Here is a 26,417-nt window from a genome sequence, read left to right as displayed (position 1 = left end):
CAATCTTGAATCTGATCAAACCTCTAGATCTAAATGAGAGCTTAAAGCAAATACAAGGACAGAGGCTCATGTTCAACAGCACCATGGGGACACGGTACGACCCAGACTGGGAAATCATAGATGGCAAAGGACAGGCTCATCAATAGATTTCAAAATGAAAAGAAGAAGAGAGGCAGAACTCATAGGTTAAAAAAAGTTCACATTTTGAGATGGATGATAAATGATAATAAAACTTGAGATATATCCATAAACAAAATGTACGGACCTTACTTAGATCCTATAAAACATCCAATCTTTTATTCATGCAAACAGACATTTGTGTAACAAATTACGTAAGAGGCAATCACGGAAAGCAGAACACTGACCCACAACTGGGAAGTATTAATAGTAAACTCTTGAGTTTGTAATGGCTCTTATTGGTCCTTATGTTTTGTTTTTAAAGAAATTATTTTAGGAACAGGGTCTCACTACGTTGTCTAGGCTGGAGTGCAGTGGCGCGATCTTGGCTCTGCACTGCAGCCTGCCTCTGGGGTTCACGCGAGCTTCGCCTCTGGGGTTCACACCATTCTCTGCAAGCTTCACCTCTGGGGTTCATGCCATTCTCCTGCCTCAGCCTCCTGAGTAGATGGGACTACAGGCGCCCGCCACCACGCCCGGCTAATTTTTTGTGTTTTTAGTAGAGACGGGATTTCACCATGTTAGCCAGGATGGTCTCGATCTCCTGACCTTGTGTTCCGCCCGTCTCAGCCTCCCAAAGTGCTGGGATTACAGGCGTGAGCCACCGCGCCCGGCCACTGCAGTGGCTTTTCACAGGCACAATTGTAGTGCACTGCAGCCTGGGCTGAAGGGATCCTCCTGCCTCAGCCTCCTGCCATGTGCCATCACACCTGGTTTTGTTTTGTTTCTTTTGAGACAGGTTCTTGCTCTGTTGCCCATGCTGGAGTACAGTGGTGCCATCTTGGCTCACTGCAACCTCCGGCCTCCCAAGTTTGAGCAATTCTCCTGCCTCAAGCCTCCCTAGTAGCTGGGATTACGGATGTGCGCCACCATGCCTGGCTAATTTTTGTATTTTCAGTAAAGACGGGGTTTCGCCATGTTGGCCAGGCTGGTCCCAAACTCCTGGCCTCAAGTGATCTGCCCGCCTCAGCCTTCCAAAGTGCTAGGATTATAGGTGTGAGCCACTGCGCCCAGCCACACCTGGCTAATTAAAAAAAAAAAAAAAATTTGTTCTTTTTTGGTAGAGATGGGGTGGGGATCTAACTGTGCTGCCCAGGCTGCTTTCCAACTCCTGGGTTCAAGTGATTCTCCTGCCTTGGCTTCCCAAAGTGCTGGGATTACAGGTGTGAGCTATAACACCTGGCCTTATATTTTACAGTCACATACTATTAATAAAATATTGAAAGATGAAGTGGTACAGTACCTGGGATTTGCTTCAAAATGCCAGCCCTGAGGCTGGGTAATGAGTACATGAAGATGTGTAATACTAGTCTCTAGTTTTGAATATGTTGAAATTTTCTGGCTGCGTGTGGTGCCTCATGCCTGTAATCCCAGCACTTTGGGAGGCCACAGTGGGAGGACTGCTAGAGCTTAGAAGTTCAAAACCAGTCTAGGTAACATGGCAAGAACCTGTCTCTACAAAAAATTAAAAAGTTAGCCAGGCATGGAGGCACACATCTGTGGTCCCAGCTACTCAGGAGGCTGAGGTAGGAGAATTGCGTGAGCCTGGAAGGTGAAAGCTGTAATGGGCCATGACTGCACCACTGCACTCCAGCCTGGGTGACAGAGCTACTAGACCTTGTCTCAAAAAGAAAAAAAAAAAAAAAAAAAAAAATCCCACGATTAGTTTTTACAATTCTACAAATCAAAAGCTTCTTAAGCAATACTGCTAGATGTGATGCAACATCCAAAAATAAGGTAACCATTAGTTAATGTTAAAAATGAAACCACACACAAAAAATTAAATGCCCAGGTTTCCATCTTAGAAACACCGTCTGGTCACGCCTGCTCAGGAAACACTCCCCTGCTGTCCTCTGAAGCCAGGGCTTTGTCTCACACTTCAGCCGTGGCTGGGACATCTCCCCTCAGACAGGTCTGATGGGCATCAGGCATCATAAACTTGCTGCAGCCACAATGGCCCCAGATTACTTCCTTGGCCTTCCCTGCTCATGTCTATGGTGCCACCACCATCCAGGTGCTAGAATACCTGAGATCATCCTAGGTCCCGCCCCCCTCGGCCCCGCCCGCACCATGCACCCTGAGCCTGCACGTCCTCCAGATTCTGCAGCCTCCACACCACCCGTCATCACCGCCTCTCCCTTTGGCTGCCCTGCTTCCAGGTACATGTCCCAGCCGTCCCCACAGCTCTCAGAACATCTCGCAAAGTAATTTAGATCTCTTTATTCCCCTACTTAAAATCTGTCACCAGTTTCTCATTGTCCCTAACACGAAATCCAATGCTTTCCATGACCTATGTGATTCTAAGCTCTGAGCCTTCCGCTCTGCCTGCAGAGCTGGGGCCTTCTTGTCATTCCAGTTTCAGCTTAAATGTCACCTTTTCAGACGACATCCTCTCCCCACCCAACCCCTACACCCGCCATGGCCCCAGGTTCATCTCTGCTGGCCCATATGACTCATTTGCTCTGGTGTGTTTACTCAGGCACCTGTTTACCCTCGTTTATGGCCGGCTTATTTATGGCTGGCTTCCAGGAACACAAGGTTCAGAAAGCGGTGGCCAAGAAAGTAGTGGTCTTTCTTGCCCATGAAAATATTACTGGAGCAGAGGAGGCGCTCCACAGCCAGCCACTGGACACAGCTGAGCCACAAGCCCACCTCCTACCCAGCAGCTCCAGGCTCCAGGCTCCCCGCAGACCCCCCCCCCAGAGAAAAACCTTGAGAACCCAGCACAGTGGACACTGCAGGGCATCCAGGTGGCACTTGGACACTCTGGGCACTGGGCTTGAGCTGACAGGAAGCTCCCAGGGGTGCAGTGGCTCCCACAGCCCTACAAGACCTACCTGCCCTCGGCTGGCTCTACTCGGGTTCTTTCTCTCCTCTCCCTTGGGAGGTGTTTGCTGGCCCCAGGGACAGAGCATCTTAGAGGACAAAGGGCTACTATCCTGTACTAAGGTAAAAGGCCAGTGTCTTTGCCGTGACAATGTTTTAACCCCATGTCCCACAACCTGAGCAGGATGCAGTCATCACAGCCCAGTGCACTGCCCTTGGTCTGCGCCCCAGCCTGGTTGCGCCATCCCTCATAAATTAATTTCTGTTCATAATAAAGAAAGCATTAACCCAGGATGGGAAATTTCTCAGAACACCACACATCAGAATCACAAAGACTCGCAACAGCTGCCCAGTCACACTCAGCAGGCAGCAGACCGCCCCTTCCCCACCCTGGCCTGCTATGGAAGGTCAGCACTCGCCTTCTGCCTTCCACGAGGTGTGGGCCTGAACCACAGCATGTTGGCTCAGCCTCCGCCGGCTGCCCCGTCCCTCCCCACACGCTCCCAGTGCTGCCGCTTTCTGCATTCTGCTTTGAGGAGAGATGCAAATGAAAAGAAGTTTGTCTAAAAAGCCACTTTCTCACCAGGGAGGTTAACACACCCGCAGCCTGAGTCCCTGAGGACAATGAGAACTCATGTTCCCAATGAGGATTTAAACAAAGCCACAAGGCGAACTGCAGCTGGACTCCAGTGTGCTGATGTTTCCAACAAGGGTCGCAATGAAAAGTAATCCCCCAACTCCCCAATTCCGAAGCCACCTCGGTCTCTCCCAAGTACAAAGGCCTTCTCAGCAGGGCCCCCTCCCTGGCCAAGGCTAGGGGGCCACAGAAAGGAAAAGGGAGGGCGCCCTCAGGGTCCAGGAAAAGGACACACAGTGTAAAAGTGGGCTGGTTGTGGTGGTATTTGCAAGGGATTTTCTTTTTACTTTTTTTTTTCTTTTAAAGAAATGAGACAGGGTCTCTCACTCTGTCACCCAGGCTGGAGTGCAGTGAGTGGCACAATCTTGGCTCACTGGAGCGTCCCAGGCTCAAGTGATCATCCTGCCTCAACCTCCCAAGAAGCTGGGACCACAGGCATGCGCCACCAGGCCTGGCTAATTATTTGTATTTTTTGTAGAGATGGAGTTTTGCCATGTTGCCCAGGCTGGTCTCGAACTCCTAAGCCCAACTGATCCGCCTGCCTTGGCCTCCCAAAGTGCTGGGATTACAGGCATGAGCCACCATGCCAAGCCCCACTACGTATTTTCTATTGACCTTTCTTCTAGAGCACTAATCCTTTTTTCAGCTGATTCCAATCTGCTGGTAAATACACCTACTGGATTTTTTCTTTCTTTTTTTTTTTTTTTGAGATGGAGTCTCGCTGTGTCGCCCAGGCTGGAGTGCAGTGGCACATTCATAGCTCACTGCAGCCTCCACCTCAGTGGAGGTGCTAGCAATACTCCCTCCTCAGTCTCTCAAGTAGCTGGGACCACAGGCATGTGCCACCATCCCCGGCTAATTTTCTAAAGTCTTTATGTTTTTGAGACCCAGTCTCACTCTGTTGCCCAGGCTGGAGTGCAGGGGTGCAATCTTGGCTCACTGCAACCTCTGCCTCCCAGATTCAAGCGATTATCCTGCCTCAGCATCCTGAGTAGCTGGGATTACAGGTACCCACCATCATGCCTGGCTAATTTTTGTATTTTTAGTAGAGAGAAGGTTTTACCATGTTGGCCAGGCTGGTCTTGGACCCCTGACCTCAAGTGGTCTGCCTGCCTTGGCCTCCCAAGGTGCTGCGATTACAGGTGTCAGCCACTGCACCCGGCCTAATTTTAAAAAATTTTTAGTAGAGACAAGGTCTTGCTATGTTGCCCAGGCTGGTCTCAAACTCTTCACCTCAGCCTCCCAAAGTGCTGGGATTACAGGTGTGAGCTACTGCACCTGGCTGAATTTTAAATTTCAGTTATTGTGCTTTTCTGTTTTAGAACTTCCATTATATTTTTTATGAATTCTCATTCTATGAAACAATCCATCATCTTATCGCTATTATTTAAAATAGCTGTGCTTGGCCGGGCACGATGGCTGACGCCTATAATGCCAGCACTTTGGGAGGCCGAGGTGGGCAAATCACATCCTGGCTAACACGGTGAAACCCCATCTCTAATAAAAATACAAAAAAATTAGCCAGGCGTGATGGCGGGCGCCTGTAGTCCCAGCTATTGGGAGGCTGAGGCAGGAGAATGGCGTGAACCCGGATGGCAGAGCTTGCAGTGAGCCGAGATCGCGCCACTGCACTCCAGCCTGGGCCACAGAGCGAGACTCCATCTCAAAATAAATAAATAAATAAAATAAAATAATAAAAAATAAAACAGATGTGATTAACATACTAAAGTCCATGTCCAAAAACCGTATCTCAGTCTCCTGTGGGTCCGTCACCTTTCTTCCCCTGGTCCCCTTTCCCAGTGTACCTGGTTGCCTTCAACTGAGTGTCAGGGACTGTGCGTGACAGAAGGGCGGAGGGTCTGGACATGTCCCCCGACAGGGACAGCTCACCTGCTCCGCTCCGTGGTGGGCAGCAGTGAGACAGTGAATCAGGAACTCCACCCACACTAAGCTCCTCTGCAGTCTTTGGAAAGAACAGCCCAGCTGTGGCTTGTCCCGGCGAGGCAGGGTTGGTCCCAGATGAGAGCCTGGGATATTTCTTAGGGCCCTGCACCTGATAGGCCCCAACCTATTCCCTAACTCCACGAAACTGCCAAAAATCCCACTCTGCTTTTCAGCCACTTTCTGCTCCTCTGCCCTAAGCAGCTTCATCGGCAAATGGCTAGAGAGACCAGTGCCTAATGTCCGTCTCTCTTCTCTGGCTCCTTCGCTCAGGGGTCTTGGTCCCTCAGGTCCAGCCGCCTCGGCAGCCCCGAGCCCCTATCTTGGTCTCCCAGCCCCGGGATATTTCCTGCAGCTCTCTGGCTCCTCTGCCTCTCAGCAGCCGCCCATGCCCAGCTTCTCAGCATCCTGCCCAGCCGGTGCGCCAGGGAGAAGAGCCTGTGCGGGAGCAGGAAGTGGGGCTCACCTCCCCAAGCTTGCCTGTGTTGTGCTGCTGGGCGGCTCTCCAGGCCTTCAAGCTGGGGCCTTCTGAACAGTGGCCGGCTCCTCGGGTCCTGGGCAGGAGTGCTTCGCCTTGAGCTCTTCCACACCAGACGCAGAGCCTGCGGGACCTGGAATGAGTCATTGAAAAGGGGAGGGGCTGAGGACACGGACTGATAACCAGCCAGGCTGGTCCAACTAGCATGGCCACAAGGACAGCTTCCAGCCACAGATGTCCCATCCAGAGATGTGCCCGACAATGAGAGTGCCCCAGGGACACAAGGCCGTTTCCCTCTGCCCAGCCAAGCGTCCTCTAGGACAGAAGACCTCTGCATCCTCATTCCTCTATTCCTCTATTCCTCACCACGAATCACATGTCACTCACACTGTAGTTACCCTCTCCTGTTAGATGCAAGCCCCACGAGAGCTGGGCTCAGCCGGCAGCACCGAGAGCAGGGCCTGGGCCGTGGCAGGTGCTCACGGAGAACATGCTGGATGAAAGGTGTGTCAGAGGGGGGCCTTCTGCTCTGGAGCCACAGTTTAAGAGCTCCACTCTCTCCAGCTGCTGGTTGCCCCTACTCAGTGTGAGCCCAACCAAGGCCTCTCTGAGGAAGGAGGGAGGGGACAGGCTTCTGTCCCATTTGGACTCTTCAGCCTCCACATCCCATGGCCTAGCAGGATGGTGGAGTAACCACGGGTGACACAGGAGTGCCCAAGGATGGCTCCTAATGGGAGGGCATGGCAGTCTGTGGACTAAGGCAGCTGTCACAGCAGTGCTCAGAAGATGATGCTGCCAGATAGCAGAGAACTCAGAACCATTCCACACAAAGAGGCCCCAAGCAAAAGGCTGAGAGCTGTTGGGCAACAGATCCTGAGGGGCTGACGTGGGCCTGTCTCCACGGCCAGGAGGGGCTCCCACCCCGAGCCCAGCAGGAACTTTGTGCTAGTCTGCACTAGTCCACAGTCCTGGGGCCACTGCCAGTGCCATGACGCAGCCCCCACGACACAGCCGCCACCATGGCTATAGCCAGACCCTCGGGTCTGAGGCCAAGGCCAAGGCAGTGCTGTATTTCTTCCAACTCTGCCCACTCCTTTCCTGGGTGGGACGGCTGGGAAGGCTGGTTCCACAGTTCTCCCCAGATCCCTGTGAGCCACTGGTCCCCAGCCCCTGCTCTCCTTCCAGCCCCCAGGCACCCTGAACTGTAGGGTGCAGGACACTGAGGCAATGTGGGCCTCCCAGTGGGCAGCCCCACCCAGGGTGTGGGAGGCCATGGGCCCCAAGCTCCCCTGGGGACTTCTCCCACTGCCCCACCCTCAGGAAGCCATGAGCTGTCACCTTCTCTGTAACCAAATTCTTCTCTGGGGGCCGGGACACGTGCAGAAAGCACTTTGTGTTTTCTCAGGGCACCTGTGGGGCTGAACTGCATGGAGAAGCCATTTCACAGGGAAGGAGTCACACAAAAGAGGCCTTCCCGCAGGGATGGCCTCCAGGACAGATGCTGCCCAAGCCTGTGGTCGGTGGAAGATGCTGTCCCTCACCCTGCCCCAGACTCCCCACCAGCCACTGAGGGGCTCCCCAGAGGGCCTGCCTGTGCTGGGCCCTTGAGCGGGGGCAGACAGAGGCGCTGCCTCCATTCTCCCTCCAAGGTCCCAGCCCTGTGAACAGGAAAGCACCCCAGGAGGAGAGCAGGCAAGGCGTCTACAAGCCTCAGCCTCCCCAGGAATCGCAGGGCTCTGGGGAGCGGCACTGGTTCTCACCTCTCACCACGTAAATGCGTCCACTCACCTTGCCAAGGCGGCTTCCTAAGCTCCTCCACTGTGGCCCACATGGAGGGGTGGCTGCTGGTCAGGGCCACGCCCCCCACAGCGTGGAGCTACAGCAGGGCCATGCTGGCCACCACTAGCCACCCCGCCACAGCTGCAGCTGTGGATGGGGACTCACGCAGGAGCGCAACAGCACCTGGGGGCTGGGGATGAGTCTAGCTTGGTGCTGATCCACCCAAATCCAGAGTGACCACATCCGAGTGGCCCTATTGGGCCTGCTCCCCACTGTCCAAAGTCCACTGGAGTCACGGTGGAGCCATCGAGACAGGACAGTGGCTCTGCCCTTGCGAGCTCATGGGTGACGGGCTCCTGTCCTCGCTTGAGCCCATGAGGAGGTGCTGATCTTCGGAGGTGCCTGGGCCCAGGAGTGACAGCCACAGGAAGCTAGTGACATGCAACTTGCTGGGGAGGCCACTACCCAGGCTGGCGCTGCACCACTCAGCAAGCTTTTGCCGTCTTGCTGTTCCCATTCATATTGTGGTCACTAAAAAAAGGAAAAGGGGAGTGTTACTCATGCCCATCAGCTCACCCAGCACCACCTATTCTGAAACTTCAGCAAACTCCTGACAGGCTGTTTTGTTTGTTCTCTGTTTATATACTCATGTAGGATGCAGCAACAGGGAACCCTGAACACCTGGAAAACTGGACAACATACTTTTGCCTTCAGTTGGTGGAAAACAGTGCAGGACAGTGATTCCGAGATAAGGGAGACAAGAGAGCACATCCTATGACTGCACCAATTACAGCCAGGAGGCGGGTTCCAGGCTGCAGCGCAGGCAGGGAAACTCAGCCGGAACCTGCAGTCTTTCTGAGTTGGGAAGACAGAGTTCAGAGCTCAGGGAGGCCAAGGCTGCTGCTATTTGCAGGGCAGAGTCCTGGGGAGGAGGCAGCTGCAGAGGTAGAGCCAGGATCTGCAGAGGGTCTCCTGGAGTCTTTAGCTGAAAACAGATCTGTGCCTGGGTGAGAAAAACTATATGAGAAGGCCCAGGAAAGAATCCTGAGGAAGTAGCAAACAAAACAATCCCCAGAGTTCACACAGGGAATATTTTGTGTTCCCACAAGCCACTGTGGAGAGATCTCCTAATTCATGGGGTATTGGGTAGACTCCACAGAAGGGCATCAGCCTTAGTAATAGAACTAAGTCAACTGCAGACTAAAGCAGCACTGGACCCACTGAAAAGTTCAGAAGTCTCTAAAGGATCGCTGCTTCCAAGGGACTTAACTGCATTCCAGACCCAAACCCAACATTGTTCAAAGGAATTCAACAAAATTCACCAGCCAATAATTTATTTCATTTTTTGCAGAGACAGGGTCTCACTATGTTGCCCAGGCTGGTCTTGAACTCCTGAGCTCAAATGATCCACCTGCCTCAGCCTCCCAAAGTGCTGGGATTACAGGCATGAGCCACCACACCTGGCCTAGCCAACAATTTGAAATTCACAATATTCAGCATCCAATTTAAAAAATAACCAGGCCTATCAGTCAGGGTCCCACCAGGGGACAGAAACCACACGGTAGCTTAAACAAGGGAAGTTTAGCATAAGAATTATTAACTATTTACAGGGAGTTGACTAAGAGGGAACAAAAGAGAAATCTACAGAACATCCTAGAGTAAAGGGAGGTAACTAAGGGAAGGATTCAGACCTAGGAGAGGGTGTGATCAAAAGTACGCACTAGATGATGACGTTGACTGGGCTGTCCCAGGACAAAGCTAAGGGCCAAGAACCACTTGCGAGGACGCTAACACAGTGAGCTGGAAGGCTGCTTGAGGAGTGCTGGAAAGCTGGGGGGTTGGTGTGGGGGTGCTGTTGAACTCACCAGAAAGCTGCCAGGCGGCTAGCTGGGGTGCTATGGGACCTGCCTGAAAGCTGCCTGAGCACCCTATATGTCCCACATACCAGCTCATGTCACAGACAGGTGTAAGCAAAGCACAAAGAACCAAGAAATGCCCTTTCCTCTCAACGCTTTCCACTGACAAAGACCAGCATGGGGCAAGGGAGAAATGTTCCAGTATCACAAGTGGCAATGAAGGGTGGATTTAGAGTTGAGACGCAATAAACTGATAACTGCTATAACAGACATGCAAGAAAGAGAGGAAAATATGACCTATAACCATACACAGTCAATAGAAACTGACCTAGAAACGACAGAGATAAAGGAACTAGCAGACAAGGACAATAGTTCGGCATATATTTAAGAAGGTAAAGGGAAACATGAGCATGATGAGTACATGGAAGATATAGAAAGATCCAAATGGAACTTCCAGAGACAGTAAAAACAATACCTGAAATGAAAAGATGCACTGGATGGGATTAACATCAAATAAACACTGAAAGAGAAAAGATCCATGAATTTGAAGACATAGCAATTGCAACTACTCAAGGCAGAGAGAGAAAAATTATTGGACACTATCAAGCTGTCTAATGTGCACATAATTGGAAGTCCTAGAAGAAAAAGAAAGAGGAGACAGAAATATTTGAAGAAATAAGCAAAATTTCCCAAATATGATGAAAACTATCAATTCACACATCCAAGAAAGTCAATAAAACCCAAACAGAGGCTGGGCGTTGTGGCTCACGCCTGTAATCCCAGCACTTTGGGAGGCCGAGGCAGGCGGATCACGAGGTCAGGAGAACGAGACCATCCTGGCTAACACGGTGAAACACCGTCTCTACTAAAAAATACAAAAAATTAGCTGAGTGTGGTGGCGGGCGCCTGTAGTCCCAGCTACTCGGGAGGCTGAGGCAGGAGAATGGAGTGAACCCTGGAGGCGGAGCTTGCAGTGAGCCGAGATTGCGCCACTGTACTCCAGCCTGGGCGATGGAGCGAGACTCCGCCTCAAAAAAAAGAAAAACCCAAACAAAATAAACCTGAAGAAAACTGCACCAAGACACATCATAATCAACTTGTAGAAAACCAGTGTTAAATTAAAAAGTCTTAAAAGCAGTTAAGCTAAAAAGCATATTATGTACTGATAAATATAGGTAAGAATGACATGATACTTCTGCTGTAAGCGGAAAGACAAAGAAGTAACATCTTTAAAGTACTGGGAAAAAAAACCACACACACACACACACACACACACACACACACTCACAAAAACCGGTCAACTGGAATTATTTTTATCTACCAAAAATATCATTAAAAAATGAAGGCAAAGGACTTTCATTCTTCAGTCAGGCATGTCAGGAGCTTAGAAGTTGTCACTACCATCCTTACAAGAAAAAACACTGAACTGGCAAACAACCCCTTTTAGCTGCATCAGAGAACTGAAGTTACAGGGCAAATGACTGCCCCCGACACTGGAGACAGGTCAACAGGTTGAAGTGGAGCTTACCTGAGCAGGAGCCCAGGAGTGGAAACGAGGGTAGGAAAATTTACACAGCAATTCATGAACTGCTGGAGACTCAATGTGGACTTTACCTCCATGAGCCCTACCAGGTTCTCACAGTCAAGATCAGAGAAAGATCCTCTCATACTTCTGGCGGGGGAGGGGGAAAGCAGCCATGTGGACTATGTCTAGAGCTTTCTGTTCTTAACAAGGCCTGTCCTCAAAGGAAACTATTTTACAACAGCCTAACTTAATTAGGTTTTATAAGATCCTCATCAGCCTAAGGGAAAGGTTGACCCAACTTAAGCACCCCTAAGCCTTCCACAGGAAGGAAAGAAAGGGCTCAACTCCAGCCCCCTCTCCCTTCCTGTTTCACCTAAGGAGGCAAAAACCCCAAACTGAGAAGTGCTGGTAAAAGTCACAGGCCAGGGGCACAGGCTCACAAAAAGACTGAGACCTAGTCACAGGACTTAGGACACTTCCCCTCCTTCCCACCACGTAAATAGGGCTCCTATATAATAACAAGAGAATAGAACGGAAAAACCTGCGTATCTCAGACTTTATTTAAGAAGTCTCTACGGAAACCCAAGGAAGGAAAAACAGACACAGGAGGAAATTTTAGTTCTGACACCTATAGTTACAGCAAACAGTAGACAGAGCCTAACGCCTAGCCAGATAAACTAAAAAACTCACACCAAAGGCTGATTTTCCTCAGTTACTTCCTTTTCTTTTTTTTTTCTTTTTTTTTTTTTTTTGAGTCTCATTCTGTCACCCAGGCTGGAGTGCACTGGCTCAATCTCTACTCACTGCAACCTCTGCCTCCTGGGTTCAAGCGATTCTCCTGCCTCAGCCTCCCAAGTAGCTGGGATTACAGGCGCCTGCCACCATGCCCAGCTAACTTTTGTATTTTTAGTAGAGACAGGCTTTCGCCATGTTGATCAGGCTGGTCTCGAAATCCTGACCTCAAGTGATCAGCCTGCGTTGGCCTCCCAAAGTGCTGAGATTACAGGCATGAGCCACTGTGCCTGGCCTATTTTGTTTTCTTTTTTTCCCCAGACAGAGTCTCACTCTGTTGCCCAGGCTGGAGTACTGTGGCATGATCTTGGCTCACTGCAACCTGCACCTCCTGGGTTCAAGCAATTCTCGTGCCTCAGCCTCCTGAGTAGCTGGGATTACAGGCGTGTGCCACCATGCCCAGCTAGTTTTTCTATTTTTAGTAGAGATGGGGTCTCTACGTTGCCCAGGCTGGTCTTGAACTCCTGGGCTCAAGCGATCCTCCCCGCTCAGCCTCCCAAAGTGTTGGGATTACAGGCGTGAGCCACCATGCCCGGCCTCCTCAGTTCCTTTTAACAAGTACATCAAGTCCGGTTTTCAACAAAAAAATTACAAGGTATACTACGATTAAAAAGCAGACTTTGAAGAGATATAGCAAGCATCAAAACCAGACTCAGAAATAGCAGAGATGTTAGAATTATCACAGCTAACAACTCTGATTTAAAACAACTATGATTAATATGCTAAGGGCTCTAACGGAAAAAGTAGATGATATGCTAAAACAGATGGGTAATTTCAGCAGAGATAAAGACTCAAAGAATCAAAAGGAAATGCTAGAAACAAACAAAAAAAACTGTAAGAAAAGTGAAGAATGCCTTTGATGGATTCATCGATTAGATACAGTCAAAGGAAAGAATCAATGAGCTTGAAAAAAAATGTCAGTAGCAACTTCCCAAACTGAAACGCAGAGAGAAAAGAATGAACAAGATGGAACAGAATATCCAAGAACTGTGGGACAATTAGAAAGGCATAAATATGCATAATGGGAATCCAGAAGATGATGACAGGCAGAAATGAGCAGAAAAAATATCTGAAACAATAATGAACAGAGAATTTTCCAAAACTGATGACAGATGCCAAACACAGATCTGGGGAGCTCACAGAATACCAGGTAGGATAAATAGCAAAAACCAAAAACAGAACAAAACTACATGTAAGCATACAATAAACTACAGAAAATCAAAGAGAAAGAGAAAATCTTGAGAGAAGCCACAGGGAAATAAATTCCTTTCCTATAAAGGAGTAAGGATAAGAATTACATCAGACTTCTTTGAGAAATTATTCAAGGAAAAACAGTAGAGGGAATATTTATAGTGTTGTAAGGAAAAAAAAAAACCCTACTAACCTAAAAATCTGTATCCAGTAAAATTACCCTTCAAAAGAGAAGAGACTTTCTCAGAAGAATAAAAATTAACAGAATCTGTCATCAGTAGACCTGCCTTGCAAAAAATATTAAGAAGTGTTTGAGAAAGAAGGAAAATAATACAGGTCAGAAATAAAGACCTATAAAGGAAGAGCATTAGAGAATAAATAAGTGAAGGCAAAATATTTTACTTTTCTTACTCCTTTTTTTTTTTTTTTTTTTTTTGAGACAGAGTCTGGCTCTGTCACCCAGGCTGGGGTGCAATGGTGCGATCTTGGCTCACTGCAACCTCTGCCTCCCAGGTTCAAGCAATTCTCCTGCCTCAGCCTCCTGAGTAGCTGGGATTATAGGCACACGCCACCACGCACAGCTAATTTTTTTATTTTTAGTAGAGATGGGGTTTCACCATGTTGGCAAAGGCTGGTCTTGAACTCCTGACCTCAAGTGATCCATCTGCCTCAGCCTCCCAAAGTGCTGGGATTACAGGCAAGAGCCACCACGCCCGGTCTACTTTTCTTATTTTTAACTGATAACAGTTTGTTCAAGGTAATAACAGCAACAGCTAGGCATGGTGGTGCATGCCTCTAGACCCAGTTACTCAAGAGGCTGAGGCAGGCTAGCTTTAGTCCAGGAGTTCTGGGCTATTTGGACTGAGTGTCTGCACTAAGTTTGGCATCAAAATGGTGACCTCCCCTCCTTAAGGACCACCAGGTTGCCTAAGGAGGGGTGAATAAGCCCAGGTCAGAAATGAAGCAGGTCAAAACTCCTGTACTGATCGTAATGGGATTGCACTTGTGAATAGCCACTGCACTCTAGCCTGGGCCACATAGTAACACTCTGACTCTATTATTAATATTTGTAAAAGCTGGGTACAATGGCTCACACCTGTTAATCCCAACACTTTGGGAGGCTGAGGCGGGAGGACTTCTTAAGACCAGGAGTTCAAGATCAGCCTGGGCAACAGAGCAAGACCCTGTCTCTACTAGAAATTAAAAAAAAAAATTATCTAGGCATGGTGGTGCACACCTGTCGTCTCAGCTACTTGAGGGGCTGAAGAAGGAGGATCATTTGAGCCCTGGAGTTCAAGGGTGTGGTGTGCTATGATCGCACCACTATATTCCAGCCTGGACGACAGACCAAGACCCTGTCTCGGCCAGGCGCAGTGGCTCATGCCTGTAATCCCAGCACTTTGGGAGGGTGAGGTGGGCAGATCACGAGGTCAGGAGTTCGAGACCAGCCTGGCTAATAGACTGAAACCCCATCTCTACTAAAACTACAAAAAATGAGCCGAGCATGGTGGCGGGCACCTGTAGTCCCAGCTACTCAGGAGGCTGAGGCAGGAGAATGGCGCGAACCTGGGAGGTGGAGCTTCCAGTGAGCCCAGATTGCGCCACTGCACTCCAAGCCTGGGTGACAGAGCAAAACTCCGTCTCAAAAAACAAACAAACAAACAAAAAAACCCTGTCTCGACAACAAAAACAAAAACAAACCTGCAAAATGTATTCAATGATTGGGTCAATAATCATCCTTACTGTCCCTTATGATATTGCTGTCAATAATTTCACTTATGGCCGGGTGCGGTGGTTCACGCCTGTAATCCCAGCACTTTGGGAGGCCGAGACGGGCGGATCACGAGGTCAGGAGATCGAGACCATCCTGGCTAACATGGTAAAACCCCGCCTCTACTAAAAATACAAAAAAAATTAGCCGGGCGTGGTGGTGGGCACCTGTAGCCCCAGCTACTTGGGAGGCTGAGGTAGGAGAATGGTGTGAATCCGGAATCCAGAGCTTGCAGTGAGCCGAGATCGAGCCACCGCACTTCAGCCTGGGCGACAGAGCGAGACTCCGTCTTAAAAAAATAATAATAAAAATAATAATTTCACTTTTGAATAAGTGAAATTAATGACAGCAATATCATAAGGGACAGTAAGGATGAACTGAGAATACTCTGTTAGAGGGAACTTGTACAACCCATGAAGTGGCACAGCATCAGGTGAAAGTGGAATTGGATTAGTTGTAACTGTAAATACTAAACTCAAGGGCAAAGACTTTTTTTTTTTTTTTTCTCTTGAGATGGAGTCTCGCTCTTGTCAACCAGGCTAGAGTGCAATGGCGCCATCTCGGCTCACTGCAACCTCCACCTCTCGGGTTCAAGCCATTCTCCTGCCTCAGCCTCCCGAGTAGCTGGGATTACAGGCGTCCACCACCACGCCCGGCTAATTTTTTGTATTTTTAGTAGAGATGGGGTTTCACCATGTTAGCAAGGCTGGTCTCAAACTCCTGACCTCAGGTGATCCACCCACCTTGGCCTCCCAAAGTGCTGGGATTACAGGCATGGGCCACTGCGCCCAGCCAAGACTTTTTAAAAGTATATAATAAGAAGCATAATTGGCATGCTAAGAGAGGAAAAAATGTAATCATATAAAATGTTCAATTAAAGCCAGAGAAAGCAGAAAAAGAGTGGAAGACCAAAATAAAAAGAAAAGGGAAGAATAAAAGCAACAGAAAACAGTAATAAATATGGCAGATATTAATCTAACTGTACCAATAATCACTTTAAATGTCAATGTTCTAAATACATCAAATAAGAAATAGAGAATGTCAGAATATATTCAAAAATAAGACCCAAGCATGTGTTGGGTCAAAAATGAACAGAAATAAAGACTTTCTCAGAAGAACAAAAATTAAGGGAATTTGTCATCAGTAAATCCACCTTGCAAAAAATGTTAAAAGAAGACCCAGGAAACTCACTTTAAATATAAAAACACAGGTAGATTACAATTAAAGAGATGAGGCTGGGCACGGTTGCTCACTCCTGTAATACCAGCACTTTGGGAGTCTGAGGCGGGCGGATCACCTGAGGTCAGGATTTCAAGACCAGCCTGGACAACATGGTAAAACCCCGTCTTTACTAAAAATACAAAAATTACCCAGGCATGGTGGCAGATGCCTGTAATCTCAGCTACTTAGGAGGCTGAGGCAGGAGAATTGCTTGAACCCAGGAGATGGAGGTTGCAGGGAGCTGAGATCAAGCTACTGCACTCCAGCCTGGGCAACAAGAGTGAAACTCTTGTCTTTAAAAAAAAAAAAAAAAAAAAGAGAAAAAATTAAAGAGATGGAAAAAGACATACCAGGAATCAAAAAGAAAGTCCCAGTAGCTATACTAATTTCAGGCAGAGCAGACTTCAGAGCAAGGAAAATTATCAGGGATAGAAAAAGGACATTACAAAATTATAAAGGAGTATTTCTCTAAGATGAGCTAACAAACCTTATGTGTATACGCCTAACAACAGAGCATCAAAATCGTCAAAGCAAAAACTAAGAACTGCAAGGAAAAGCAGATGAATTCACTATTATAGTTGGAAACTTCAACATCAATCTATCAAAGTGGACAGATCCAGCAGGCAGAAAATCAGTAAGGACATAATGAACTCAACAGCACCATCAAGCAACCGGACAGAATTGACATCTATAGAGCACTTCATCCAACAGCAGCAGGATACACATTCCTCTAAAGCTCACATGGAACATTCACCAAGATAGATCACATTCGGGTCCATAAAACACACCTTAGCAGACTAATGCATTTAAACAATTATGAGTTTATGTTTTGGGACACACAGTATATAATAATGTAATTTTGTGACAACTGAAAGGGGTGGAGATGAAGCTATAAAGAAGCAGAATTTTTGCATGTTACTGAAATTACGCTGCTATAAATTCAAATTACAATGTTACACAAAATAAAATGAGAAAATAGTTACACGTTACTACAAAAAGAAAAAAGAAAACCTACAAAACTCCAGCTAAACACAAAAGAAGACACTAATGCAGGTAATTAAAGATTTTAAAATCCATGGCCGGGTACAGTGGCTCATGCCTGTAATCTCAGCACTTTGGGAGGCCGAGGTGGGTGGATCACCTGAGATCAGGAGTTCAAGACCAGCGTGGCCAACATGGCAAAACCCCATCTCTACTAAAAACACAAAAATTAGCCGGGCATGGTAGTGCGTGCTTATAATCCCACTACTAGGGGGCTGACGCAGGACGATCCCTTGAACCTGGGAGGTGGAGGTTGCAGTGACCTGAGATCATGCCACTGCACTCCAGCCTGGGCAACAGAGCGAGACTCCGTCTCAATCTAAAAACAAAACAAAACAAAACAAAAAAACCTATAAGGTGGCTCACACCTGTAATCTCAGCACTTTGGGAGGCCGAGGCAGGTGGATCACCTGAGGTTAGTAGTTCGAGACCAGCCTGACCAATATGGTGAAACCCTTTCTCTACTAAAAATACAAAAATTAGCTGGGTGTGGTGAGGGGCACTTGTAGTCCCAGCTACTAGGGAGGCTGAGGCAGGAAAATTCCTTGAATTTGGGAGGCAGAGGTTGGTTGCAGTGAGTCAAGATTGCCACTGCACTCCAGCCTGGGCAACAGACCAAGACTCTGTCTCAAAAACAAAACAAACAAAAAACCCCAAAAAATTAGCTGGGTGTGATGGCATGCGCCTGTAGTCCCAGCTACTTGGGAAGCTGAGGCAGGAGAATCGCTTGAACTCAGGAGGCGGAGGTTGCAGTGAGCCAAGATTGCACCACTGCACTCCAGCCTGGGTGACAGCAAAACTCCATCTCTAAAAAAATAAATAAATAAAATCCTATAAGGTATATAGAAAAGAAACAGCAAAATGACATAAGTCTTTCCTGATCAGTAACTAAGTGTAAATTGATTAAACTCTCCAATCAGAAGACAGAGATTAGCAACGTGGAAAAAAACTACATTACCCAATTATATGCCATCTATAAGAAACTTACTTTTTTATTTTTACTTTTATTTTTAGAGAGACAGGGTCTCTCTATGTTGCTCAGGCTAGATTTGAACTCCTGGGCTTAAGCAATCCCCCTGCCTCATCCTCCCAAGTAACTGGGACTACAAAAAAGAATCACTTTAGATCCAAAGACACAACTAGATTGAAAGTCAAAGGATGGAAAAACATATTCCATGCAAACAGTAACCAAAAGAGAGCAGGGCTCTATTACTATAAGACAAAAGAGACTTTAAATTTAAAAAAAAGATTTAAAAAGGACATTATATAAAGGTTCAATACAGCAAGAAGATAAAATTATAAACAGATTACAACTAATAACAGACCATCAAAATATATAAAGCAAAACTGACAGAATTGAAGGGAGAAATAGCCAGAAACAGTGGCTCATGCCCGTAATCCCAGACTTTGGGAGACTGAGGTGGGCAGATGTCTGAGCTTTGGAGTTCAAGGCCAACCTGGGCAACATGGAGAAAACCTGTCTCTACAAAAAAGTACAAAAATTAGCCAGGTGTGGTGGCGTGTGCCTGTGGTCCCAGCTACTTGGGGCGCCAAGGTGGGAAGATCGTTTTGAGCCTGGGAGGTCGAGGCTGCAGCGAGCTGTGATCACGCAACTGCACTCCATCCAGTCTGGGTAACAAAGTGAGACCCCGTCTCAAAAACAACAACAACAAAAACAACAAAAAACAAAACAACAACAACACACACACACACACACACAACAAAAAACAAACAAGGGCTGGGCGTGGTGGCTCACGCCTGCAAGCCAGCACTTTGGGAGGCCGAGGTGGGCAGATCACCTGAGGTTAAGATTTTGAGACCAGTCTGGCCAACATGGTAAAACCTCATCTCCACTAAAATAAAAATACAAAAATTAGCCGCGCATGGTGGCGGGTGCCTGTAGCCCCAGCTACTTGGGAGGCTGAAGCAGGAGAATCGCTTGAACCCGGGAAGCGGAGGTTGCAGTGAGCCAAGACTGTGCCACTACACTCCAGCCTGGACAACAGAGCAAGACTCTGTTTTAAAAACAAAAAAACAAATTAAAAAATCCCTACCAAGACTAAATCACAAACAGAAAATCTGAAGAGACCTGTAACTAGTAAGCAGATTTAATCAGTAATCAAAAATCTCCTAAGAAAAGTCCTGGACCTGAAGGCTTCACTGATTAATTCTACCAAACATTTAAACAACAACTAGTAGTACCAACCCTTCTCAAAACTTTTCCAAAAAAGTGGAGAGTAAGAAATACTTCCTAAATCATTCTAACAGGCCAGTATTACCCTCATATCAGAACCAGGCATTCAATAAAAGAAAACCACAGACTAATATCCCTTATGCACAATGATGCAAAACTCCTCTACAAATACTAGCAAACTGAATTCAGTAGCATTTTAGAAGGATTATACACCACAAACAAGTGGGATTTATTCCTGAAATGCATGGATGGTCCAACCTACAAAATTCAATGTAACATACCACATTAATGGAATAATGGGAAACATATCACATCATCTCAATTGCTGCAGCAAAGGTATGTGACAAAACGTAACACCCTCTCAAAATGAAAACATTCAACAAACTAAACGTACAAGGGAAATATCTCAACATAAAGCCATATTTGAAAAACCTACATTGTTAAACCCGAGAAAGCTTATTACAATTTTTTTTTTTTTTTTTTTTTTTTTTTTTTTGAGACTTAGTCTTGCTCTGTCGCCCAGGCTGGAGTGCAGTGGCGCAATCTCGGCTCACTGCAACCTCCGCCTCCAGGGTTTAAGCAATTCTTCTGCCTCAGCTTCCCAAGTAGCTGGGATTACAGGCGCCCACCATCACACCCGGCAAATGTTTGTATTTTTAGTAGAGACGGGGTTTCACTATGTTGGCCAGGCTAGTCTCAAACTCCTGACCTCAAGTGATCTGCCCGCCTCGGCTTCCCAAAGTGCTGGGATTACAGGCGTGAGCCACTGCGCCCAGCCTAAAAGTTTTTAAAGAAAAAAAAAAACAGAGCCAGACACGGTGTCTCACGCCTGTAATCCCAGCATTTTGGGAAGCTGAGGCGGGCGGATCACGAGGTCAGGAGATCGAGGCCATTCTGGCTAACACGGTGAAACCCCGTCTCTACTAAAAATACAAAAAAATTAGCCGGGCGTGGTGGCGGGCGCCTATAGTCCCAGCTATTCGGGAGCCTGAGGCAGGAGAATGGCGTGAGCCCGGGAGGCGGAGGTTTGCAATGAGCCGAGATTGCGCCACTGCACTCCAGCCTGGGCGACACAGCGAGATTCCATCTCAAAAAAAAAAAGAAAGAAAAAAACAGAAATGCACATTGAATGAACATCATACTCAATAGTGAATGTCTAAAAAATTTTCTTCTAAGATGAAAACATTCACCTTTACCACTACTATTTAACCTAGTACTGGAAGTTCTAGCCATAGCAATTAAGAAAAAAATATATATCCAAATTGGAAAGAAAGAAGTAAAATTAATTCACAGATTTAATATGATATGTAAAAAACTAGGCCTAAACATTACACACAAAAAATAATTACAATAACAGAATCAGCAAAGCAGCAGGATAGAAAGTCAGCACACAAAAATCATTTGCATTTCTATATACTATCACTGAACAATTTGAAAAGGAAATTATAAAAACAATTCCACTTACAATAGCATTAAAAAGAATAAAATACCTAGGAATTTTAACTAAGGAGGTAAAAGATTCATACAATGAAAACTATAAAACATTGCTGAAAGAAATTAATGAAGATATAAGTAAGGAAAAACATCACACTTTCATGGGTTGGACGATATTGTTAAGACAAGATATCTTAATATTGTTAAGATGTCAATACTCCCAAAAGTGAGCTACTGATTCATATGTAAACTGAAGCAAAATCCCAATGACTTTTTTTTTTTTTTTTTTTTTTTGCAGAAATAGAAAATACATGCTGAAATTCATATGGAATCTCCACGGACCCCAGATAGCCAACACCATGTTGAAAAAGAAAAACAGATTCAGGATTCACACTTCCTGATTTCAAAACTTACTAACAAACTGCAGTAATCACAACAATGTGGTACTGGCAGGAAGACAGACATACAGACTATTGGAATAGAGTTGACAGCCCAGAAATAAATCCTGGCATATATGGTCAAATGATTTTGACAAGGATGCCAAGACCATTCAACGGGGAAAAGATAGTCTTTTTAATAAATGTTGCTGAGAAAACTGGATATCCACATGCAAAAGAACATGGATATCATATCAAAGGCATAGGAAACAAAAGAAAACACAGACAAGCCAGGTGCACTGGCTCATATAACACTTTGGGAGACTGAGGTGGAAGGATCACTTGAGCCCAGGAGTTCCAGACCAGCCTGAGCAACATAGTGAGGCCTTGTCTCTATAAAAAAATAAAAAATAAAATTACCCAGCCATGGTGGCACACACGTATAGTCCCATACTTGGGAGGCTTAGGTGGGAGGATGGCTTGAGCTAGAGTTCAATGCTGCAGTGAGCCGTGATCATGCCACTGCACTCCAGCCAGGGTGACAGAGCAAGACCACCCTGTCTAAAAAAAAAAAAAAAAGGATATGTCATGCAAACACTAATCAAAAGACAGCTGGAGTGGCTATATTAATGTCAAACAAGCAAAGTAGACTTCATAGCAAAGAAAATTACCAGTGATAAAGAGGGCTGGGTGCAGTGGCTCACGCCTGTAGTCTCAGCACTTGGCCAACATGGGAGGATCACTTGAGGCTAGGAGTTTCAGACCAGCATGGGCAACATAGGGAGACCCTGTCTCTACCAAAAAAAAAAAAAAAAAAAAAAAATTTAAATAAGCATGGTGGCATGTGCCTGTGGTCCCAGCTCCTCAGAAGACGGAGGCAGGAGAATCACTGGAGCTCAGGAGTTCAAAGCTGCAGTGAGTTTTGATCACATCACCGCGCTCCAGCCTGGGTGACATAGCAAGACCCTGTCTCTAAAAAACATAAAATAAAATAAATAAAAGAGGGCTATTACATAATGATAAAAAAGATCAATTCATCAAGACAGCATAATCCTAAGTGCATACGCATCTAACAAAAGAGATTCAAAATACATGAAACAAAAACTGACAAATGAAGAACAGACAAATCCACTATCAGAGCTGGAGACTTCAACACTTCTCAATACATAGAACCAGTAGAGAGAAAATCAGCAACCTGAACACCATCATCAACCAACTGCATCTAACTGACATCTAGAGGACACTCCACCTAACAACAGAAAAATATATAGTGTTTTCAAGTGTTCAAGCTTGGAGCATTCAAGACGGACTATATTCTAAGCCATAAAAGTCACAAAACAAATTTTTAAAAATTGAAATCATATAAAGTATGATCTCTGACCATAATGGAATTAAACTAGAAACCAGTAACAGAAAAATGAGGGAACTCTCCAAACACTTGATATTAAGCAACATACTTCTAAATAACCATGGCTCAAACAGGAAGTCCTTACCACACTAGCTATTGTCTAGCAGTTATCTTCATTTTGTTCATGCTGCTGAGTTTAGTGATCGCTCACTGTGGTTTAATTTGCATTTTCTTTGACTAAATAAGTTGAACACTTCTTCATACACCTGTTGGCCACTCAAGTCTCTTGCCTGTTTTTCTATTTTTTTTTTTTTTTAGGATTTCTTTAGATATTAATCCTTTGTCATTGTGCATATGATACTAGTCCTGTGCACATCACACGCATCTTCTAGTCTGTGATATCTTTACACCCTTTTTGAGATAGGGTCTTGCTCTGCTGCCCAGGCTGGAGTACAGTGGCAGAATCACGGCTCACTACAGCCTTGACTTCTCAGGCTCAAGTGATCTTCCCACCTCAGCTTCCAGAGTAGCTGGGACTACAGGCGCATGCCCCGACACCGGCTAATTTTTAAATTGTTTGTTCAGACAGGGTCCCACTATTTTGCTCAGTCTGATCTCAAACTGCTGGGCTAAAGTGATCCTTCTGCCTCGGCCTCCTGAAGTGTTGGGATTACAGGCATGAGCCACTATGCACAGCCCTTTACACCCTCTTAATGGTGCATTATAAAGGTTCTTAATTTTAATGTCATATAATTTGTCACTTCTTTATGGTTAGTGGTTTGTGTCCCTGTTTAAGAATTTTTTGCCTACCCCAAAGTCATGAAGATTCCCTCCTATGCCTTTTTTAGCACCTTTATTCTATATTGGCTGTTTCATTTATTTATTTTTTGACACAGGGTCTTGCTCTGTTGCCCAGGCTGGAGTGCAGAAAGGCGATTATGATTCACTGCAGCCTCGACCTCCTGGGCTCAAGCGATCCCATTTCAGCCTACTGAGTAGCTGGGAGTAGAGGCATGTGCTACCATGCTGACTAATTTTATTTAAACAATTTTTTTTTGCAGCGATGGGTCTCACTACACAGCCCAGGCTGGCCTTGAACCACTGGGCTCAGGCAATTCTCCCTTCTCAGTCTCCCAAGTTTCAGAGACTACAAGAATATACCACCATGCCTAGCCCCATTAGTTTGTTTTATTGTTTTTTGTTTTGGAGACAGAGTCTCACTCTGTTGCCCAGGCTGGAATGCAGTGGTACGATCTCGGCTCACTGTAACCCCTGCCTCCAGGGCTCAAGCAATTCTCCTGCCTCAGCCTCCCAAGTAGCTGGGATTATAGGCATGCACCACCACACCTGGCTAACTTTTGTATTTTAGTAGAGACGGGGTTTCACCATGTTGGCCAGGCTGGTCTTGAACTCCTAACCTCAGGTGATCCGCCCGCCTAGGCCTCCCAAAGTGCTGGGATTACAGGAGTGAGCCACTGCCCCCGGCCCCCATTAAGTTTTAATAAGAAAAACTGCAGGCTGGGCATGGTGGCTCACACCTGTAATCTCAGACTGTGAGAGGCTGGGGCAAGCAAATCACTTGAGCCCAGTTCGAGACCAGCCTGGGCAACATGGCAAAACCCTATCTCTACTAAAAATAAAAAATAAAATAAAAAAAAATTAGCCAGGCGTGCTGGAAGAAACCTATATTCTCAGTTACAGAAATAGAATACAGGCTGAGGTGGGAGGACTGTTTGAGCCTGGGAGGCAGAGGTTGCAGTGACCCAAGTTCCCACTACTGCACTCCAGCCTGGGTGACGACAAAGTAAGACTCCCTCTCAAAAAACAAGAAAAGAAAAATTGATTGCAAAAAAATTGTTACACAATGTTTGCTGGTTTGGGCCACCACTGGGAATGGCTTTGCCTGTCTAGATGTTCGGATGCTGAGCACAGTCCACCCAGTTGGACTGCTCCAGGTATAGTACACAGTGGCTGCTAGATTCAGGGTCTTATGGGAACAGCTTCAGCCACTGTGAACCCAGCCAGGGGCGGCAAGGGCATTCTGAAGGTTTAGAGCTCGGCATAAGGGACACTAACCCAGTGCCTAGAGCACCACCAGGTGCCTTACGCAGCTGGCCAATAACAATTTTAATGTAAAAATAAAAACTCTAGAAGAAAACATGGAGAAAATTACTTTATAATCTCAAAGTAGAGAAGACCTTGCTAACCAAGGACACAAAAGCCACTAACCTTTTTTTTTTTTTTTTTTTTTTTGAGACAGAGTCTCACTCTGTCGCCCAGGCTGGAATGCAGTGGCGCAGTCTAGGGTCACTGAAACCTCTGCCTCCCGGGTTCAAGCGATTCTCCTGCCTCAGCTTCCTGGGATTACAGGCGTGCACTACCGCGCCCAGCTGATTTTTGTATTTTTAGTAGAGACGGGGTTTCACCATGTTGGCCAGGCTGGTCTTGCAATCAAGTGATCCGCCTGCCTTGGCCTCCCAAAGTGCTGGGATTACACGTAGTGAGCCACCGCACCTGGCCTCCATACTGTTTTCTATATAGAGGTTATAGTAATTTACAGTCCCATTAACAGCATATAAGCATTTCCTTTTCTGTGCATCCATGCCAACATCTGTTGTTTTTTGACTTTTTAATAATAGCCATTCTGACCAGTATAAGATGGTATCTCACTGTGGTTTTGATTTGCATTTCTCTGATGATTACTGATGTGAGCACTTTTTCATGTTTCTTTGCCACTTGTATGTCTTCACTTGAGAAGTATGTGTTCTTGTCCTTTGCCTACTTTCTCTCTAATTCCTGGCCTCAAGTGATCCTCCTGCCTCAGCATCCCAAAGTCCTGGGATTACAGGTGTTAGCCACCACGCCCAGCCTTTGCTCACTTACTGATGGGGTTTTTTTTTTCTTGTTGAGATCCTTGGAGATACTAGGTATTAGTCCTTTGCCAGAGGCTTAATTTGCAAATATTTTCTCCCATTCTATAGGTTGTCTATTTACTCTGTTATTTCTTTTGCTGCGTAGAAGTGTTTTCATTTAATTAAGTCCCATTTGCCTATTTTTCTTCTTGTTGCATTTGCTTTTGAGGTCTTAGTCATATATTCTTTGCCTAGGCTAATATCCAGAAGAGTTTTTCCTAGGGTTTCTTCTAAGATCTTTAGAGTTGCAGGTCTTATGTTTAAGTCTTTAATCCACTTTGAGTTAATTTTTGTATGCGGTGAGAGATAGAGGTACGGTTTCATTTTTCTATATATGGTTAGCCAATTTTCCCAGCACTATTTATTGAATAGCGTGTCCTTCCCCCACTGCATATTTGTCAACTTTATTGAAGATCAGTTGGTTGCAGGCAAGTGGCATTACTTCTGGGTTCTCTATTCTGTCCCACTGATCTATGGTACAAAAATATGTACAAGTACCATGCTGTTTTAGTTACTGCATGAGTAGCTAGGACCACAGGTGTGCACCACCATGCCCAGCTAATTTTTTGGGGGGGACGTGGGGGGCAGGTACATTAGAGATGGAGTCTTACTATGTTGCCGAGGCTGGTCTCAAGCTCTCAAGAAATCCTTTCCCCTCACTCTCCCAAAAGAGGCCTTGTAGTATAATTTCAAGTCAGGTAATGTGATGCCTCCAGCTTTGAAGAACCTTTGTTCATTACAAGGCATCATTAAGAGAACGTAAAGGTGAGTCAAACACTGGAAGAAGGTATGTGCATACAAGAAAAGTCATTTTACTACAAAAAACTGTAAAGCTCTACATGGAAAAAATTTTATTAAAAGTCAAAGCCAAGCCAGGTACAGTAGCACATAGGTGTAGTCCCAGCTACGTGGGAGGC

At 46.2% G+C, this 26,417-nt stretch overlaps 1 protein-coding gene across 19 annotated transcripts in view; it reads right to left on the bottom strand.

Annotated features, from left to right (window-relative positions):
* Nucleotides 1-26,417, bottom strand: part of DNASE1 (deoxyribonuclease 1) — a 53,729-nt gene that overhangs the window by 16,250 nt on the left and 11,062 nt on the right. For 8 of the 19 annotated variants that reach the window (XM_054668800.2, XM_063796544.1, XM_063796551.1 and 5 more), the window contains exons 2-3: nucleotides 7,848-8,369; nucleotides 6,062-6,192 (exon numbers count right to left, since the gene is read on the bottom strand). Coding sequence is in view for 1 of the 19 variants with exons in the window: in XM_063796547.1 (XP_063652617.1) it covers nucleotides 5,531-5,791 (261 nt within the window). In the remaining 18 variants the exon portion in view is untranslated. Of the gene's footprint in view, nucleotides 1-5,530; nucleotides 6,193-7,847; nucleotides 8,370-26,417 lie in introns of those variants that run through there. The other 11 variants (XM_054668804.2, XM_009430203.5, XM_054668801.2 and 8 more) reach the window with 4 other exon arrangements.

This window comes from Pan troglodytes, chromosome 18, assembly GCF_028858775.2.
Source record: "Pan troglodytes isolate AG18354 chromosome 18, NHGRI_mPanTro3-v2.0_pri, whole genome shotgun sequence".
NCBI lineage: Eukaryota > Metazoa > Chordata > Mammalia > Primates > Hominidae > Pan > Pan troglodytes.
Note: the sequence above shows the minus strand (reverse complement) of the source record. Positions and strands in the feature narration are given on the sequence as shown.